Genomic DNA, 19338 nt, shown 5'->3' on the forward strand with positions numbered 1-19338 from the left:
AGAAATACCGTCTCTTACGACTGTAACATTGAGAATTCCTGAAAGTACTGACGTCTTGCTCAGGAACACATTGCCATTATACCGACAATGCCTCTTCGTTCATTTTTGTAAATTATACCTCAACATTAATAAACTCCGTACTCTAAATTGCTGACGTCAGACACAAAAGCATTGAATACTGAATGTATCAATCTATCTTCGAGTTAAAGTAAAAAAAGTAAAGCTATCCCTGTACCAGGCCATGAAGGCCCATAGGGTTGTGAGACGTTAAGGGTCCCACATTACCTTGACAATCGGCTCAGAGATGGCGGTAAGGTTGTCAGCCTTACGTGCCGGCCGCGCTTTACTCCCCAGGAAAATCATTTAATTAATTCCTGGTACTCATTTCTGTTAGTAATATAAAAGAAAAGGTTTCAGTGACCAATACATGAACACACACGTTCCGTTTGAGGCTACACATGCTCCTATCAAGAGGACCGCAGCCTGACTCTACCTATTCCACAGGGATATTAAGGTGGAACTAGTTTCATATAAATGGGATTAATGCAGATCACAGTGACCACGCGTTCTAAGGCGTGAAATGTCTTCACCCTCCCAAACACTGGGATCGTGTGTTCGAATTCCACTTGAGGCATGAATGTCTACGTTCATTCTGTGTTTGTGTGGTCCTGCGTAGGTAGCGGCCTTGCGACGGGTTCCCCCGTCCAAGGAGTCGTACCGGCTGTGTCTAAGGCTAGGAAATTGAAAGAAGCGGCCAGGGCAAGCACTGGGCTGTAGAGCCATTAATAGTAGAGAATGAGATTAGTTGATGGGTAAATGGGCTTGGTAATGAATGTTGGTAATAAGGCAGGGTAGCTCGATGTCCTTAGAGAAGGCATCCTTTCTCATTGGTCGCAATATGGGTAGAGGACACACGTAGCAGTCGCGACGTATGCTGTAATGAAACACTTTTTTAAACAGAATTTATTAAGCTTCTGTGACACAAAGTATTTATGTATACCCCTTCAATAATTCTCATATGATGCATTAATTTTGAAACGTTCTATACCGGAAGCGGGGGAACTTCAAATTCTTTAGATATAAACTGCAGAACAAAGAAACTGCGAACATTTGCACAAGTAACGCTCTCAAAGGACTCGTCTGCTTCCTGAGAATTTCGAAATTCAAGTTTCCTTTCCAGACATCAGCATTCGCATCTTGTCCATCTTTCGAAATTTTCAAGAAGGTACTACAGTTCGCATATACGCAAGAAAATATTATCAGTACTCACAGAATAGACATGTGACACTGGAAGAAGTGCTACTCGCTCCTTCATGATTTCTTACATAACTTACATTTATGTCACATGCTACTCTTGGCGCTTCGCTCTCATGGTAACCTGAAATTGCGTTATGGCAGTGATAAATCTTACAATTAACCATGTTAAATTGTTGATAATAATAATAATAATAATAATAATAATAATATAAAACTAACATGGGCAGCTGTCTTTTTTTCACTTCTCTATGTTTTTTTGTTTTTCCTCTCTGTGTTGGTTATAACTAATTGTTTAACTACGCCCGAAACCAGCGGTTCAATTTCAACAACTACCGAAACATCTGCAGACTCAGAAATAGTACATGATAAGAGCAATGAAGAGAAAATTAAGAGCACTGCGTCGACAGAGACAGACGTCGCGGGAGAGTCCAGTAAAAGCAAGAGAACCGTTGAGGGCAGCTTGGGTTACGGTTTTAACCAGCCGAACTCCCAGAACAAGTTTAGAACGTACCCGTACCAGCAGTTGCGCCACTACTCGACAGTGAGGACTGCGGCAGAACACTTGGACAGCCGGCAGCGCCAGTACCAGCAACAGCAGGCGATGGTAGGCCAGAGACCCCAAGGCACGGCGCCCTCCTCGAGTGTCGGCAGTCACTCATCACTTCAGAACTACCCCACGGGCAAACACGCAGACACTCAAGAACATGTTTACTTCGCAAGACCGTCATACCAACAGGTTTCTGCTTACCGAGGATTTTCTGCTGTTCCCGGTCATTCGTCCGGCAACGGGGCACACGTCTTCCCGAGCTCTGGGTCTCCCCATGCATCTTCCTTTGTTTCAGGGCCATCTCAAAATGTCCCAGTCTTCTTCACTGGACATTCTCTGGCATCACAACATAACCCTTTCACTGCTGTCACATCTCACAACGTTCTGAATCCATTCTTAGCTGCAGGAAACTTCCACGGGCACTCGCTACTGTACCAGCATCCTGGCAGCAGCGCAGTGGCGTTCTTGCAGAACCCTTCCGGACATATCGGACCTCAAATTCTACCGGTGATAATCCTCCGAGTAAATAATGACGCAAATGGTAACAGCGTCTTCCATCACGGCGGCATCTCTCCCGCTTTTCTTCAGGCAGGCCTTCATGGACTGAACCTACAAACTCTGCTGTACCCTGCTCAACATTTCCGGGCGCCCCAACAGGCGGTTTATCCTCGTTTCGAAGACACGCAGCCCGAACAACCCCCTCAGTTGTTGTACCAGGAGGGGTTTACAAGTGGCGAGATCCAAAAGCCAGAGTACGCCCAGCCACCCGCAGCCACAGTGCCACAGAAGGTCTCTTACGCCCATCAGAAGAAACCACTAATTCCGACAGTGGCCCCTGATCTTTCACACCAGCAGCAGAAACTCGGGAAGAATGCCATTGTTAGTGATAGAGACGAGAATGGCTACAGTCAGTATAAATATGTACACAAAGACAAGGTTTGAACTCCTAGTCATCTCACAACGAAGCCAAATGCTACAATGCACCTATAAAACAGAGGGGTTTATGGCCCCGTGCATAGTTCAGAGTTCTCTGGTGGCATCTGTTAATCACACGAACTCAACTATTGATGGAATTGCACTTGAAGTGGTTTCAGCTGGCATCACTTCACACTGACTGCGAATATTCCACGCTTGATATATCGTTACAGCAACGAGCAGGTTGGCGTGGCGATAACGTCCTAGACTAGTAGTCGGGAGGTGTTGTGTTCGAATCATGGCTGGAATACCGCTGTCCTGACTGAGAATTTTAGTGGTTTTCTTCCGTCACTTCAGACATTTGCCTGAATGGCACCTCAATGGGAACACGACCGCGATCCGTTCAAATTCACCATTCGCTTGTCATCTTACGGTTCGACGCTATATAATCGTGATAATTACAGCGTCGAAAAGTAACACAAAAAATGTCAGTTTCTGAGCTTCTAATGCATACGAAGTATAGTTATGGAATCTTTAAAATACACGTATGAAGTGAGTCGTGAATTCTGTTGAAATCATCTATGTTATATTGTTAATATGCGAGTCAGATTATATGATGAATACATAATGAATTAGAAATAGACTGAGTAAAACCACGGAAATCTCATCCAGGATTACCTTTTCCAGGCGGAAATCTGATCATAAGCTTTCCCAAATAGAAAGCAGACGTGAAATTTTCAAATAAAGTGAATTATTCTTACATTTTATGTTACATATCTTCAATGTTTAAAATGGTTTGATGAGTCAGAGGTTTTTTCCTCAATAGAAAAAGACTGAAACCAGTAAGGTTAGAACACATACGATACATCACAGGAACAGTGACGTATGTTGCTGTCTCTAGTTATGTTACTTTATTGAGTAATTAACGGTTTGTTTCATAAACAACTAATGAAATGTTAGCTAAATTGTCATGAAACTAAATTAATAAATATTCCACATATATATCCAAATGTTTATGCCAAAGAGTGTCTCAAGTTTATATTCTAGTAAAAGCAACCGATCGGGTTACCCTGTATTTGTCCCACCACTACTGTTGCAGGTCGCATCGCTGCTACTACGATAGTTGCATATTTTACACCTCGGAATCTTACAAGGAATCACACCGGATGTTGCCCTGAGTGCAGCGTTGTCCAACGCCATTCGACTGCTTCGTCTTCGTATAGATAGTATTATGTAAACATCAGAGTCAGCGAGATGTGATAGCTTTCTTCAGAAGGGAAATTACAGTAGCTGTATTGCCTGGACAGTATGTGTGTGTGTTTCTGCATGTTTCTGCTTGGCTACTGTTCTCTCTGTGTGACCGAGGATACGGATGAATGGTGTCTTCTGTTCATATTTCTCGTAAGAACATGTTTCTCCATGCTTCTTAAGTAGTTTCTTTTAAGGTAATTTTAAACTTGTTTTATCGTTATAATCTGCAAATGAGTTGTAAAGAAAATGCACACATATATATATATATACACAAATCTGTTATTCATTTAATTTTGGAGAAAGAAAGAGCGAAATTAGTGTAATGTTGGGTTTGAAGTTCCTGCAGCGCCGTTAATGAAGAATATTAGCTTGTGATATAACGTCACTTGGCCCGGTAACGTCAATCCACGTTTCGTAGGAAAGTACTGCCTCTCTCTTCAGGGTAGAAAAGTAAGCTTATTTGTCGACTGCTACTCGCTTGGCGTTCGCCTCGGCCCTGAAGATGAAGACAGCTTTCCTTGATTTAACAATCCGAATAATATCTGGCGAGAAGCACAAATCCTGAAGCTTCTCATTCTTCAACTTTCTGTAGCCACCTGCTGCTTCCTCGCCCTTAAGTCCAACTGTTATCCTAAGTATCCTGTTCTTAACCACCCGCAGTCTACGTTTCTCACCCATACAAAACTAACCAGCCAACCGGAGCTGAGCCCTTCTTGAGGAGCCGCCAGTTGTGCAGCCACTCGAGAACTTTCCTGCGTTTCATGAATCCCGAAGATTAATTATCGTGTTCACAAGAGCCCGCAACTGGTCCCTATCCTGAGCCAGATCAATCCAATCCATACCACCCCATCCTTTCTCTCCAAGATCAATTTTAATATTGTCCACCCACTTACGTCTAGGTCTTCTTTGTGGTCTCTTTCCTTCTGGTTTTCCCACAGATATCCTATATGCATTATTTTTCTCCCATTTCGTGCTACATGCTCTGCCCATCTCATCCACCTTGACTTGATCATTCTAATTATACTTGGAGAAGAGTACGGGTTATGAAGCTCCTTATTATGTATTTTTCTGCAGCCTCTTTTCACACCATCAAAACATGGAGCAAAATTATATTTTCCGTGTTTTAATCTCTACGTCTTCTGGTAGCAGACCTAAAGAAGGTACCGAAGTGAATGGTAATAAGCATTCCCAGAATTTAATGTGCTCGTAATTTTTCCATGAATGCGGTTACGAATATCGCTTCGGCTGTCGAGATGCGCCTTTCATTCTGCTTTCAAGCCTTTCAACAGTAAATCGTACTTCATTAATTCTGTAGATTCTAATTCTAAAAACGCCTACTAAGTTGGCTCAGTTCGCCCGTCCGTCTTCACATCTGTGCATAAAGCTGCCCGCTTTAATCTGTATTGACCTCAGATATGGTAACGATCACTTTACATGAGTTTCTGCTTGGTTTTCGGGAATAAGGCGCTCGATATTTATTTTAGTGTAAAATGTTTTGAAAAAATGCTACATAGAAGAAAGGGACACAGATTTTATGTTCAATAGCGTTTCGCCTTAAATCTTGCGGTTTTTGCAAATAATTAAAAGGACATTATGCATAAATCTTTCAATTTTTACATTCAACAATATCTTGGATTATTCGTGTTTTCCGATTATCCATGTGTCACCCGATTTACTCCGCAAAATTAAAAACATGACAGCTTCATGTGATTGTGATGAAATATCAACAGAATTACTCAGGGCTGCATAAGCTACATCATTGTCTATTTGAGTTATATTTCCAATCAATCAATGGTAGGACCTTTCCCAAAATGACTTAAATATTCAGAAAAGAAAGCACGGTGTACAGAAGGTGAAAATCCTGCTGTCCAGCTACAGCCAATTTCATTACAAACAGCATTTTAAAAAATATGGTATCTGAAGAAACTGCATGTAAGAAAGCAGGCGATTTCTTAAACTTGAACAACACCTTTGCAGGTGAGCAATTTGTTTAGGAAGAATCTCTCAATGAGTGCAGTTTTACACGTAAAATGTTACATGGTCTTATAACAAAATGGGTGTTGGTGGAGTATTTTGTGATCTTGCTAAAGTATTGATTGTGGGATTCAATAAATACTGCTATCAAAACTAAGTTCTTATGGAATTCAAGGTATGGCTGGACAAGAGTTTGGATCACACCTTCACAACAGGAAGGAACAAGCAAAACAAAATCAGAGAAATAAAATTTAAAACCTACTCACACTCATATTATTTCACATCCAAGAATTGACTACTTTCAAAATTACACAAATGATGTCTATGCTTACTTGAACAAATTGTTTAGAGCCAATCAACTAACATCAGATCCTGGCAAAACAAATTTCATAAAATGTTTCACTAACAGCAAAATTGTATTATAAATATAGTGTATGATAATACAACAATCAAAGGAGTAGAAACACTTAATACATTGGCCTTCAAATTGACAGTAATTCAATCTGGAAAAAACAAAATGAATATATTATTTCTGAACTCAGTTTATGGTGCTTTGCTTTGAGATGTACTGAGCATAAGTACAAGACCCAGAATCTCTCAGTCTCGGCCACTACCCTCAGTAAATATCAGAAAGGCGTTTACCCTACTGGGATTAAGTTATTCATTTACAGCTCTTTGCTTAAATTTGTATTGGAAGCAAGTACAGTACTTGTATTTTGAAACATTCTTAGGCCTCTGAAGGAACTAACAAACACCATGGAGCCAAGCTTTCCTTGAGAAATCAACATGTCACTGCTCAGGAATTTCCAATGTTTTGTGGAACCTGAAAGCTCGTTGCCAAATTCCTAAGAGCCTGACACCAGTCCCTTTGGCCAGATAAATCCAGTCCATACCACGCCATCTTATTTTTCTAACATTCATGCATTTTACATGCCCTACCCACCTCACCCTCCATGACTTGTTCATTCTAATTACATTTGGGAAAGAGTACAAATTATGAAGCTCACCATTATGCAATTTTCTTCAACCTCCTATTGCATCCCTCTTCAGTCCAAATCTTCTCCTTGGCACACTGTTCTCAAACATTGTTAGTCCATGTGCTTCCCTGTCAGAAACCTGGTTTCACACCCATACGAAACTATAGGGGCAAAATTATAGTTTTGTATGTTTTAAAACTTACATTTTTAGACACCATACAAGAAGACAAAAGTTTCTTCAGGGAAAGCTAGCAAGTATTACCTACATTCAGTCTCCTCTTTATTTCCTCCTGATTAATTTTTATTCATTACTGTTATTTTCAAATGATATCTTAGTTATTATGTTGTGATCTTGCCATGTATTCTGGTGATGAGACATTAACACATATAGGGGTTGGACAAAATAATATAAACACTACAGATACTCTACACATTTCTTTATTAATATGGAGTTGGGCCATGTTTTGCTTTCAGTACAGCTATAATCCTTCTTGGAATGTACTCATGCAAGTTTTGAACAGTCTCTAATGGAATTGTATACAATTTTTCTTGAAAAATATCTTCAAGTTGCTTTAGAGATGTTAGAGGTGGGAACCTGTACCTCACTATAGTCCCCGAAACTGACCAGAGTGTTTCAGTGATGCTCAAATTTGGTGATTGTGCTGGCAAGGAAAGGCTGAACTCCACTTTCATGCTCTTCAAACAATGACCGAACGGTTCCAGCTATGTGTATGGGGGAATTGTTGTCTTGGAAAACTGCATCATTGTTTGGAAATGTCAGCATTGTGGAATGCGCCTGATCACCCAGCCTCTCCATGTATTCCCTTGCAATAATTCAGCCATGAAGGGTAATAATGAGACAAACAGAATACCATGATATTGCTGCCCAAACCATCACAAAACGTCATCCATGTTTCACTGTTTGAATCAGGCATTCTAGATTATAGGCTTCCTTTGGTGTTCTCCAAATGTAAACTCTTCCTGACATAGGGAACAGTGGGAAGGATGACAAATCTGACCATATCACATGAGCATTTCCAGTTGTCTGATGTCCAGGTTTTGTGGTTGTGACACCATCGTTTACACATCTGAACATTAACTTCAGTAATGAGAGGTTTAACAATCTCAGCCCTACCATAAATACTGGTTCTGTGAAGCTCACCTAGGGAAGTTTTTGTGGAAGCAAGGTCTTCAAGATGAATACTCAGGTCTGCTGTCATCTGTGCTGCCGTACTTCTGTGATTATTTTAAACAACTCTTCTCCATGCACGACGATTTCTTTATGCCAGTGTTGGTTTTTGACCACTGTTGCTCTTGACTAATGTTGTCTTCCCATGATCCCTGTATGCCGACATAACCTTAGAAACTGTTGTTCTCAATACACTGAATAATGTAGCAGATTTTGTCATAGATTTTGCAAGTAAACTCGCACCAACGAACTTCCCCCTTTTTAAATCAGGCAAATCCCCAATTTTCCGATTCTTTCAATGGGCTGGCAATCAACACAGACACAAATGAACTTACACGAGCACTACAAAGTGTAAACAAACGGAAACAATTCAATGTTGCCAATTGATGTTCATTCATTGTAGCCAACACAAATTCTAGTCCTCAATTTCTTAGTATTTCTATTATTTAGCCCACCCCCTGTAAGTGCTTTTCTTCTCGACCAATCTCCTTGACCAGCAGTAGCTAGAGCGTGAAAACGTGAAGATACAGGTATTCTACACTCGGCTGTGAAATATACGTCTATTATGTGACAGCAGGAATATCTTTCAGAAAACGGGATAGCGCAGTCGGTATTGGGACTAGCTATCGACGTTATCGACTGTGTGACCGTGGGTATGAAGTTGGAGTCCCGGAAGAGTAAAAGAAATTTCCCACGTCGACCACACAGACACTGGGACCCATCTGGCCTCCTATCCAAAGGATACCGGGGCTCTTTCCCCGGGGGGTAAAGCGGCTGGGGCGTGAAGCTGACCATCTCCAGCTAGTGCCGAGGTTAAGAAAACATGAATCTGTACATCCACTCCCCCGTACACCTTAATGATGTGGTTCTTAATTTGTTAAGCACAGGGACGACTCTACCTTTTTCCTTACTGTATTTCTACAAATACAGTGCTTCATAATTCCGTAATTCATAAATGTGTATCAACAATTTCTGAAAGGTTTGAGGTGGACAGAAAATGGCGAAATGACTATGTGCGAATATCATCTGTGCATGTATACATGAAACTATGAACTGATCGGAGAGCTCAGAGAGTATGCCATATAACAGATGAGACGATCGCGCCATTTGCAATGGCAAAGGTAAGTTTTGCTTCTATCAAGTGTTAAATTTGTGTTAAGTCTCTTAGTGGATCCAGATTAATTGTATTTTATATCGTCGTTATAAGGTATTTTAGTAGCGTTGAAAATTGTTGAGTTCACGTCTTTGTAATAGTGACACATGTAACATCTGTGCATCGAATGTGACCTACGCTGTGTGTTGATTTTTACGTTGATAAGTTTTAGTGATTTTGACGAATTCCAGCATTTTTTGTATGAACGCTTTGGCGATTGGCATAGGTTAATGAATAATAATATTTCGTATACAGTTGTCTAAAGTACGAAATGCTACTTCTATATGACAATTCTGCAGCCAAGTCCAGTGGTGCTGGAGAAGAAAAAAAGAACCAAGTCCAAGGACACAAAAATGACAATTGTATTGCAGCGGTAGTAAGGGCTGTGCAGTACTAATAATCACGCAGTTGCTAAATGATGATATTTCTCATTTTAAGGTCGAGTCTGCAACAGTGAAAGCTTGAACTCTTGATTAATTAGCAACACAATAAGGTACACAAGCATTCAGAGTAGCCAAATCAGTCATTTGAACATGGAAATGGAGTCCAGTGATGAAAATGAACTAGGCCTATTTGGAGATGGGTTTAGGGGAAGTAGCCCTGGCCCTTTAGAAGAATCTAGTCCATCTGAAAACCAGGATCAAATATGTAGTATCTGCAGGTGAGATAAATTATAATATTTACAAACTTTTATTTTTGCATTTCAAGTGACTGTATACACTGGAAATACATACCTCAGTGTGAAACATATTCAATGCTTTTTCGTCCCTGTAGGATGTGTCAAAGTAAAATAATGCAATTTTGTACACCTTGCAATGTTTTGTGGAGACTGATAACACGAATTGTCCCTTTCGAATCGTCATGTTGAAGGGTTAGTGTTGATCATTTTGTCCTTGAGGAATCTGTACAGGAAAGGTCACAATGGTTTAAATCTGGTGACAAAGGTAGTATTGATTGTATTATGCTTCGCACCAGCTTGCTCGGACCAGACCTTTTTGATATCAATGCTGTAATGAATGAAAATAAAAGAAAGTCATTCAGCAAAACATTCAGGTAAACCTGAGAATGGACGCAATAAGGAGATGCAGATCTTCCAGGACTAGAATTTGCACAAGTTAGTGTGACCCCTTAAGGAAATAAGGGAATGTTGGTAGCAACCTTTGGAATTTGTGAAGCCAAGCAGTAGGCATTCTGTTTGTTTACATAGCCATTTACAGTAGATTCTTGATTATGTGCTGTGTGGATCGAATGTGAGGCTTTCAGAATTGCGTAATATTGTTTATGACTTCCCATGCTGATTTAAATGTTCACAATTACATCTCTTAAGTAATATGTATCAGAGATAGATCAGTGTGCCAACTGTGTAACAGTTTACATGCAACTGTATACACAGCTGATGATAGTCCTTGTGATACCGAAACATGTTGTGTAGTAGTGGAAGAAGAACATGAAATATGAATGGTTAAATTAGGTACCGCAAAGAAAGCTTCATTGAAGAATGTGTTTTGTGTATATAAAAAAATTCTAAAGGATTCTGATGATGTTGTATAACACTCAGGATTACTGGGTTTTTGGACTTTGTCTGTCACCTGGTATTCAAAAAATGCATTTCAGAAACTGAATCTCTTTCCACCCTTAGGTGAGGGGTGCTTGACAGCCACTCTGTTGCATCTGTTAGAAAGAGCTGACCCCATTCACTGGACAGCCTTTATAAGTATAACTACAGTTGCATAAACACCAGAATAGTTCATATGTATAGAAAATTGTTATAACATTATGAACATTTTCAACATAAACATTCTCTTAGGAGTTCACTCATGGAAAGCAGGCTGGAAAGAGATCCGTGGCAGACAGCAAAGTATGTTTGTAGCATACCCTATGAATGTGGGAGGAACTACATTGTTGAAACAGACCTCTAGCCGTGTGGCTCCTGAATATAGCACATTCTCAAAGAGGTATTCTGGAAAAATCAAAATTAGCACCATGCCTCAGCACACAATGAAAAGAGTAACAGCCTAACAACATACAGATTCCTAACCAATTATAATAAAAAAAGGGGGAGGGGAACACAGCCTGGACCTCTAAGGACGGAAATATCTTCCCCAATCTCCCGTTGATAGAAAAGTTATGAAGACACAAATCTTAACGGTTTAAGATTTTAAATATTAAGAATTTTAACAATTTTTAATCCAACCACATTTTATCTTAATTATAATCTTTATATAAAACTTTGAATCAACTTGATGTACTATGATCAATGTAAAAGTAGTTTCTTCAACATGTTGTGTCTTCTGAGGATGGTCGTTTACTGACCGAAACATGTGAGGGCATTCATATAAATTTACATCTGAGTTACACTGGACGATGTCAGATCATTCTATGATAGTGTGATGGACCAGAATGAATAAAGTTATGCTTTATTCTCATTCTTATTAAATTGTTCTCGCCCTCATTTCTTTCCCATTCTCATCTTAGTTAGTTAATTATTTAGAGAGGGTGGGTTTCCTCATGCACCGCGACCAGTTTGATCTATTGTGCTTCCCTCTATGATATTCTACCAGTCTACCCTACCGATAAATGGTGCGTACCATCAGTCCCGCCGAGCAAGCGAGTTCGGCCACTTGCTTAGCGGTGTCTATAATGCCTCCCCCATCTATCAGAGGCCATAGAGGCTATTGTTGGGTGGGAAACATCCTGGAAGTTGGCTCAGTGATCTCCTTTGGGGATATGAGGTTCTTTTACGTGCTGTAAAGTTACGACATGGGACACACAGCTTAAAGTCCCTCCCGGAGGACTTGTTCCCTGAATTTTTCCACCCTTAAAAATTTGACGACTTCTGCCGGATATTTGAACCCGCGTACCACGAGTCATGAGATGGGAACATTACCTCTAGACTATGGAGGCCGCTCATTCTCATCTTACTTAAAATGATTTCATCTGTAGGAAAAAATTCTTGAAATTAATAATTTTCCTAACAGTCACATCTTCATTACAGTGTAGCAGTTTCTTGGTTTTACATTCAACCTTCCGACTGCATTTTGATCACCGTCTAAAATGATATGTTTATCATCTTATGGTTTGCCTTACATTTTTTCCTCGTGTCAGTACTGGTACTGTGACGACAGCCACTTCTGGTGCATGTGCATAATCTCTATAAACATATTCTGTTGTCTGTAAATATGTAAAATAAGTATGGACTTCAGCTGCCACACAGTGTCACAGCCATTGCTAGGTGTTTTAATTTGGTCACACTGTTCATGCCATATCTCACACAAAGTTAAACATTCCACTGCAGCGTATAGTACAATGTATCATTCTACTTCATCATCGTAGGATAACTCGTTCAGTCCATTGAATCAGGTGCCCTTTTAAAATCAATGAAAATGCCAACACATTTTTCCTTTCTTAAATAATTGTCAACTTTAGTCATAATTAAAATAATTATTTGTTGATCTCTAGTCTCTGACACTTTAACACAGAAATTGCAATAAGCCTCCATTTCTTTATTTTCAATTTAGAATTGATTGTCACTTCTCTTGGCTCATCTGGCCTGCCAGCAGTTTTGTTAGAAGCAGAGTTCCACCACATGCCAAGTTTCAGATTTCTTCACATCTGTTTCCTCTCAAATTTTTTTCAGAATTGCCAAAATTCAGTCAGATTTTGCCCTGTCGAATTTGGGGCCTGGATTTTCCTCTAGTCCCTCAGTTACATTAACCACTGCCAGAGGTCACATTTTCACTCTTGTTTCTCCAAGCCCTTCTATTGCTATTTAATTTTACCTCATATTTTACCATAAAATTTTGAGTTGGTTTAACAGTAACACTCTAGACTTGTGTTTGGGAGTCATTCAGAATCTTGGTCAGGACATGGGTTATCCTGACTAAAGTGTTGCTCTAGTCATGCTGGAATTTTACCTCAAATTAGTCGATCACTGCTTCCTTCCTGACTATTTAGTATTCATCAGTCCTACCGTTCAGTGCCGTAGTCTTGATACTGACAACAACATAAAACAACGAACATAAATATGTTATCATAAATCTGCAAAATCGTGTGAGGTAAATCTGTACTGACATCCATCAGCTTTCACAGCTTAGAAGGGTGGTGAGGTACTATGAAGAAAGACATCTGCTGTCTACCACCACTGCTGTACAAGTCTTAGGAAAATATTGTGTAGTTTACCGTGCTGGTCTATGTTTGAGTAAGTTGCATTGTTCAGTTTCTCTGTTTTTCATTTTGAGATCGATGGACAACGTGAAGTTGTATACACTGCTGTGAGATAGGATTGAGTTATTTTTTTTCTCTCTGAATTTAGCAAAAAGTACTGCTGTCCACGTGTGTTATCATGTCTGCATGTCTTCTGTGAATCTTGCCTGGAGAAGATGCTTGTGGAGGAAATAGGAGAATCTGTAAAAAGAGACTTCACAATCAAATGCCCAAAGTGTAAACAGGAGACAAAGGTATGCACCTTATTTCACAGTTACTTCCATTGGAACTTTGGTTTTTAACTGTGTAGCCCGTGCTGTGTAGGATACTGTGTATCAATAGTGTGAACATGTGTTCAGTTATTTTATTCATTGAAATTCTATTTGTCACATATGTAATTACATGACATAGTGACACACAGCCCTGTAATAGTTCCTAACATTCTAAATTTGTTCAGCCATGGAGTAAGCCAGGAAGTATTTCAAAATACACATATATTCACTCTTGTAGCAGTCACTTGTATAAACACACGTTTTTGTTGACATGTTCAGTTATATCAGTCAGGAGTATTTTTACCATTTTAATTGCATTTCATTAATTTACTACATGGAAAACATTATTTTTTTCACAAGAGGCTGGCATTGCATCATAATGGCTTTTGATCTTAAAAAAGTTGTCACATAAAAACTCCAGCAATGTCAAAAGTATTTTGACCCAATTTTTTTTATGTTATTCAGGGACTGAATTGAACTAATTAATACCCTGGGATTTAAATTATACAGGATGTTTCACGACTTTAGGGCATAACTGCAGGAGGTGATTTCCTAGGTTTTTGTGATCAAAAAAGTTCACATAAACATGTGTCCGATTTTGGACGGTTACGGAGTTATGACCGTTTTAAACTCAGAATAGAAGGTAACGATTACTGACAATAAACGGAACAAAATAATAAACCAGCATAATACATGATACATTTAAAGTATGAATGTAAAGTTAACTTAGTGAAAGTACCTTTAATTTGAATTGATTGGTGCTTAAAGCTGATTTTCGAAAATGCCACCGCCGGCCGCAACACAGGCTGCTGCTCGGTTGTGAACTGCGCCAGACATACCAACCCTCCCAGCCTTAGGTAGCTCTCATGTGTCGAGATAACGAGAACGCTCTGTCTGTAGCTGGCTAAAAATAGCGACCCGACAGCTGACAGACGCAGTTCACAGAGGGCGTGTACGGGAATGAAAAAACGGTCATAACTCTGTAACCATCCAAAATCGGACACATGTTTATATGAACTTTTTTGAACACAAAGACCTAGGAAATCACCTCCTGCAGTTATGCCCTAAAGTCGTGAAACACCCTGTCCTGTATTTGCTAATTTGATAACATGAGAGTTTCAGTTCTCATACCTCGTAATGCAAAGAGAAAAGTAGAAATCTGTTAATTGTAGTTCATTTACTAATTCACTTACCCCTGTTAAACTGGTTACACTTGGTGGTCTACAGTTTATTTCTGTCAGTTTAAAAGTGTTGGGCTTAGGGTACTGATGTGACACATATTTCTTATTGGAGTAGTGTTGAGTGTGTATTATGTATGTGCATGCTCAGTCTTTGATTTCTGTATATTCCATCAGTTTCATAACTTCTGCTATTTAGTGTGCTTCTACCTGCTTTAAGCCTCTTCCTTCTCCTCTGGGGACATCTGATGATCAGTATCTTTTTATTTGAAGGTCTTCCTTTAACATATTTCTGCACATATGCCGCTCTGTATATTCTCCTGAGATTTTGTTCTCATAGTGTTCTTCATTAGATCCCAAATTGTCGTCGTCATCAATGATGACGAACCCATCATTATTATCATCATTATCTCATCATTATTCAACATCTCTGGTTATAATGATAATGACCTACTTGAGGCCCCAGTATCCTCTTCCTATTCTTCCATCAACTGTTCTGTCTCTGACCCCTTCTGCCATTTATCCTGTATAACTTGCCCCTTTCTCAGTGTTACTCTTTCCTGTCTGAAAACTGAACCAGTGTGTTCCTCTGAAATGTTGTGACCCTACTAGACTACATGGTATCATAACCCAGAAAATCACAGTATAGTTCAGTGTAGTTATCTGAGAAGTAGTCTGTCTGGAATAGGGTCCACTCACCCTCGTGAGGATAATTGAGGAGCTATTTCAAGGAAATAGCGGCTCTAGTCTAGGAAACCGAGATTAATTCCTGTGGGGATCAGTTGCTCTGACCATGTAACACCCTCTATCCGCAAAAGTTGGCACTGACTTTGCCGACAAGCCATGGTTGCTCGGTCACTATAGTTCACTTGCATACTACATGCCATAAGAGTTTTTCTTTTTCAGAATTCAGTGTGGAATAGAACTCTGATGACGATTTATGTTTTTTTCATGTGAAGGCAATTGTGTGGCGAGTATGTTTGATGATGGAATGTAACTTTTACACTTTTTGAAACAAATAATTTTTGTGTTAGTGACATGTTAGTATTATGCTTCATGACATTTGAATATTGAGACCGAAAGTTGTATGCTGCAGGTGGGTAATAAGGGAGTTGTTTCCCTGCCATGTGATTATGTCCTCACCAATATTCTCGATATGTCGGCCATTGAGAGTATGGCAGTTCTGTGCACTAGTTGCAAGGCGAAGGAGAAGGCTGTGGCACGCTGCTCTGATTGTGCTAATTTCCTGTGTCCAAACTGCAACTCAGCGCATCAGGTAAGCTGGCTACATATATAAGTTGTGTTTTTCACTTAAGAATGAGAAACTCTTACACAGATAATGTGTTGTACACTGTCCGTCATCCAGGATGCACTGTAAACATACCTCAGGTGATGTACATTCTCCAGTGTAATACAGTGAAATCCATGTTTATCAAATCAGAGGAATGGGGTTTCTGACACTAAACGGGGTTTCACCAAATGAAGGTTATGCAAAAATTGCATCTAACTACAGATGCTATCTTCTTTGCTAGTTGTAAGGTTCTTACTCTTCATAGATGCCATAACTAACAGTAAACAAAAATGGTATTATGTAAGATTTGAGGTTTTCACGGCAGAGACTATGAAGAAAGCAGTCTTCTGGAATGTGGTGCCGTGTAGCTATTGGTATTGATGAAATTCAAAAACTCACATGCAAACACACACAGAACATTCATTGAAGATATGGCTGCAACGACAATTGATGACAAAGAGAATAATGGTTATTTCAACTGCAATCACATTAAATTGTCTTGTGAAGATCAAACATTGCTTGTTATAAGTGTGGGTTATTTACTAAATCAAAACTCACCAAATGCAGAATAGAAAAACATAATTTATTTCTGACTTTGGCTAGAACTGCAAAAAATATGCACAAAATATACAATTCCACCAAATGTGGGGCCACTAAATCGGTATTTTACTCTATCTGTGTAATGAATAGACCGTTTTCACAAACCTGTACAGGACCATTTAGTGTTTTCCTTAAATATTATTTATTATGCTCAGCTTGCTGCTTGCTTGTTTTGCATTTGGCTGACTTTTTATCCTGAAGATGGAGGTAGTATGTTCCTCTGAAATGTTGGGTAACGTTTACCTACCTGTGAGACCATGTAGTCTCATGGTGTCACACCCTGGAATGTAGTACTGTTCAAGTTTTGGATTTTCTGCACTAAAAACATTTGGAATCATATTGTGACTTATGGACAGGGCCTAATACTGGCTTTAAATTAATTGGCATTTAAAATTATTTTTTGTGGAACGGAGAAGGATTTACTCCGGTCTAGTTGAATGACCCTAATAGAATATTATTAAATATGTTAAAATATGTTTTCCTGAAAACTTATGATAGTGAATTTTCTCAATACTGTACTAGTGTGTGTGCTTTTTTAACTTGGAAATTTTGACACTGTTAGTCTTGAGACTGTAGTATTGTTTACACTTTTTGGATGTGGGCAGTGTTGCTGACAGAGGGGACATGCTATGTGTGAAACTCTAGCAACACTGCCCAAATTCATGTATTGTAAACGACCAAGAGGTGAAGTAACATCAACAGCCACAATGAAAACCTGAAATCAGTAATAGCTGAATATTCTTTTACGAGCACATTATGACAGCAGACAGGCTGCACACAGCCTTGCAGGCTGTAGCTTGGTGACGTTCTCATTCAGTAGGGATTTTTTTTCACCATAAATCTCGGAGATGTACCAAAGATGGGAGAATTTTCTTTAATGTCTTGCTTGCCAGCTAGGTGTGTATGTTCAGAATGTGTAAAGTTCCTCTTCTCTTCTAATGTCTGTACTTTCAAACTTTGTTTTTTTTTCCTGTGATCTACTATTCTTCTGACTGGTGGTGATATTATCCAGATATGTTATGTAAATAATTTAGTTCTGAATCTTATTTACAGAGTGTAGCAGTTGATTTGGAACATTATGTTATCTTCAGGACAAGATGAATAACCATGCTTAATTTACAATGTAAAGAGTTCTAAAGCAGCTGCAAGATTCCAACAGTTTACATCATTGACCAAAGTATATGTATTATTTTATCAGTTGTTTGTAATGGATTGATTTGTTTGTTTTTTTTTTTCGCCCAGTTTATGCGCTGCTTTGAAAATCACCATGTTGTAACTTTTGAAGAATTAAATAACTCCCATGAAGCAGTCCCAATTCATAAGCCAATCTTCTGTGACATTCATCCTGCAGAAAGTATGAAATTCTTCTGTTTATCTTGCCAGGTAAATTACATATAATATTCATGGTATTTCAGCATCTTTCAAATAAATATCCAGGAAATGTCTTCGGTGAGACATTTATCAAAATGCTACATACGTGGTCTGACATTAATGTTCACAAACTTGTCGCAGTAAAAGTGCTACATACCTCATTGCTGAATTTCACTGTGGTCGCCTTGAAAGCACTCCCCTTGGGAAGCTATGCACTGATGCCATTGCCTAGTCCGCCCTTGAAAACAATTTTGAAACTGGTTTTGTGGACTGGCCTTCACAGCTGCTGTCATATTACTCCTGATGTCATCAATATCATCAAAATGCCTTCCTTTCAGTATTTCCTTTATCATGATCATGATAATCCCTTCAGTTTGAGAACTGAAGTTATTTTGGAGAAAGAAAATATCACAGAGGGATATATCTGGGAAGTGTGAAGGTTGGAAGTGTGTAGTGGTACATTCTGTGGCCAGAAATTCATAAGACAGTCAGCAGGGCGAACAGAAGCATTGTACTATAGAGAAAGCAGTGTCCAGTTTGACATTTCCTGCATGTCTCTGTTGAGATGCTGCAGACTACCTTAGCAGGAATGTTTATCCCAATGGGTAAGTTAACTGACTTTTGGAACAGTGTGCATAGAAGCTTCAGCCTAAAATAGGACTAAACCCTACCCAAAAAGTCCTTTTCAGGTATCCTCTTTTACACTACTGTTTATATATATATATACAGGGTGTCCCAGGAGGAATGGGCCAAATTTCAGGAGGATGTTCCTTATGTTAAAGTATGCCAATATAACCCGAAACACCTATGTCCAAAGTTGAACGGTTACGGAGATAATGGCCAGAGAAGTGTCAAACTTTGACCGGTGTTACACACTTGTTGATTTCAAAATACATATTAAAACTAGCAGGAATATGTGGATTCTGTAATGTTAATAATGTATGTAATATCACACTAACTTGTGAGTGACATGAAGCCATAAAATTGAAGTACGAAATACTCGCTCGCCATGTCATAATTGTCCTTAGGGTTTCCAAGCACTATACATGATACATGACTGGCGAGCGATGACGTAATATGGCTGCATTATAAGCCGACCACATAACTGTATTGAACGTACATTCACGGAAAATCTCTTTTGGAATTTCGTTTCCATTATC

At 39.3% G+C, this 19338-nt stretch overlaps 1 protein-coding gene across 3 annotated transcripts in view; it reads left to right on the forward strand.

The window, feature by feature from the left end:
• The first annotated feature begins 4051 nt into the window (after positions 1–4051).
• LOC111869441 (B-box type zinc finger protein ncl-1) overlaps positions 4052–19338 on the forward strand; it is a 42738-nt gene continuing 27451 nt past the window's right edge. The window contains exons 1-5 of one of the 3 annotated variants that reach the window (XM_033753429.1): positions 4052–4120; positions 9702–9924; positions 13576–13720; positions 16013–16192; positions 18050–18190. In XM_033753429.1, the coding sequence (XP_033609320.1) occupies positions 9797–9924; positions 13576–13720; positions 16013–16192; positions 18050–18190 (594 nt within the window). In that variant the 5' untranslated portion in view covers positions 4052–4120; positions 9702–9796. Of the gene's footprint in view, positions 4121–8976; positions 9232–9701; positions 9925–13575; positions 13721–16012; positions 16193–18049; positions 18191–19338 lie in introns of those variants that run through there. The other 2 variants (XM_023860980.2, XM_023860981.2) reach the window with 2 other exon arrangements.

This window comes from Cryptotermes secundus, unplaced genomic scaffold, assembly GCF_002891405.2.
Source record: "Cryptotermes secundus unplaced genomic scaffold, Csec_1.0 scaffold1053, whole genome shotgun sequence".
Taxonomy (NCBI): Eukaryota; Metazoa; Arthropoda; class Insecta; order Blattodea; family Kalotermitidae; genus Cryptotermes; species Cryptotermes secundus.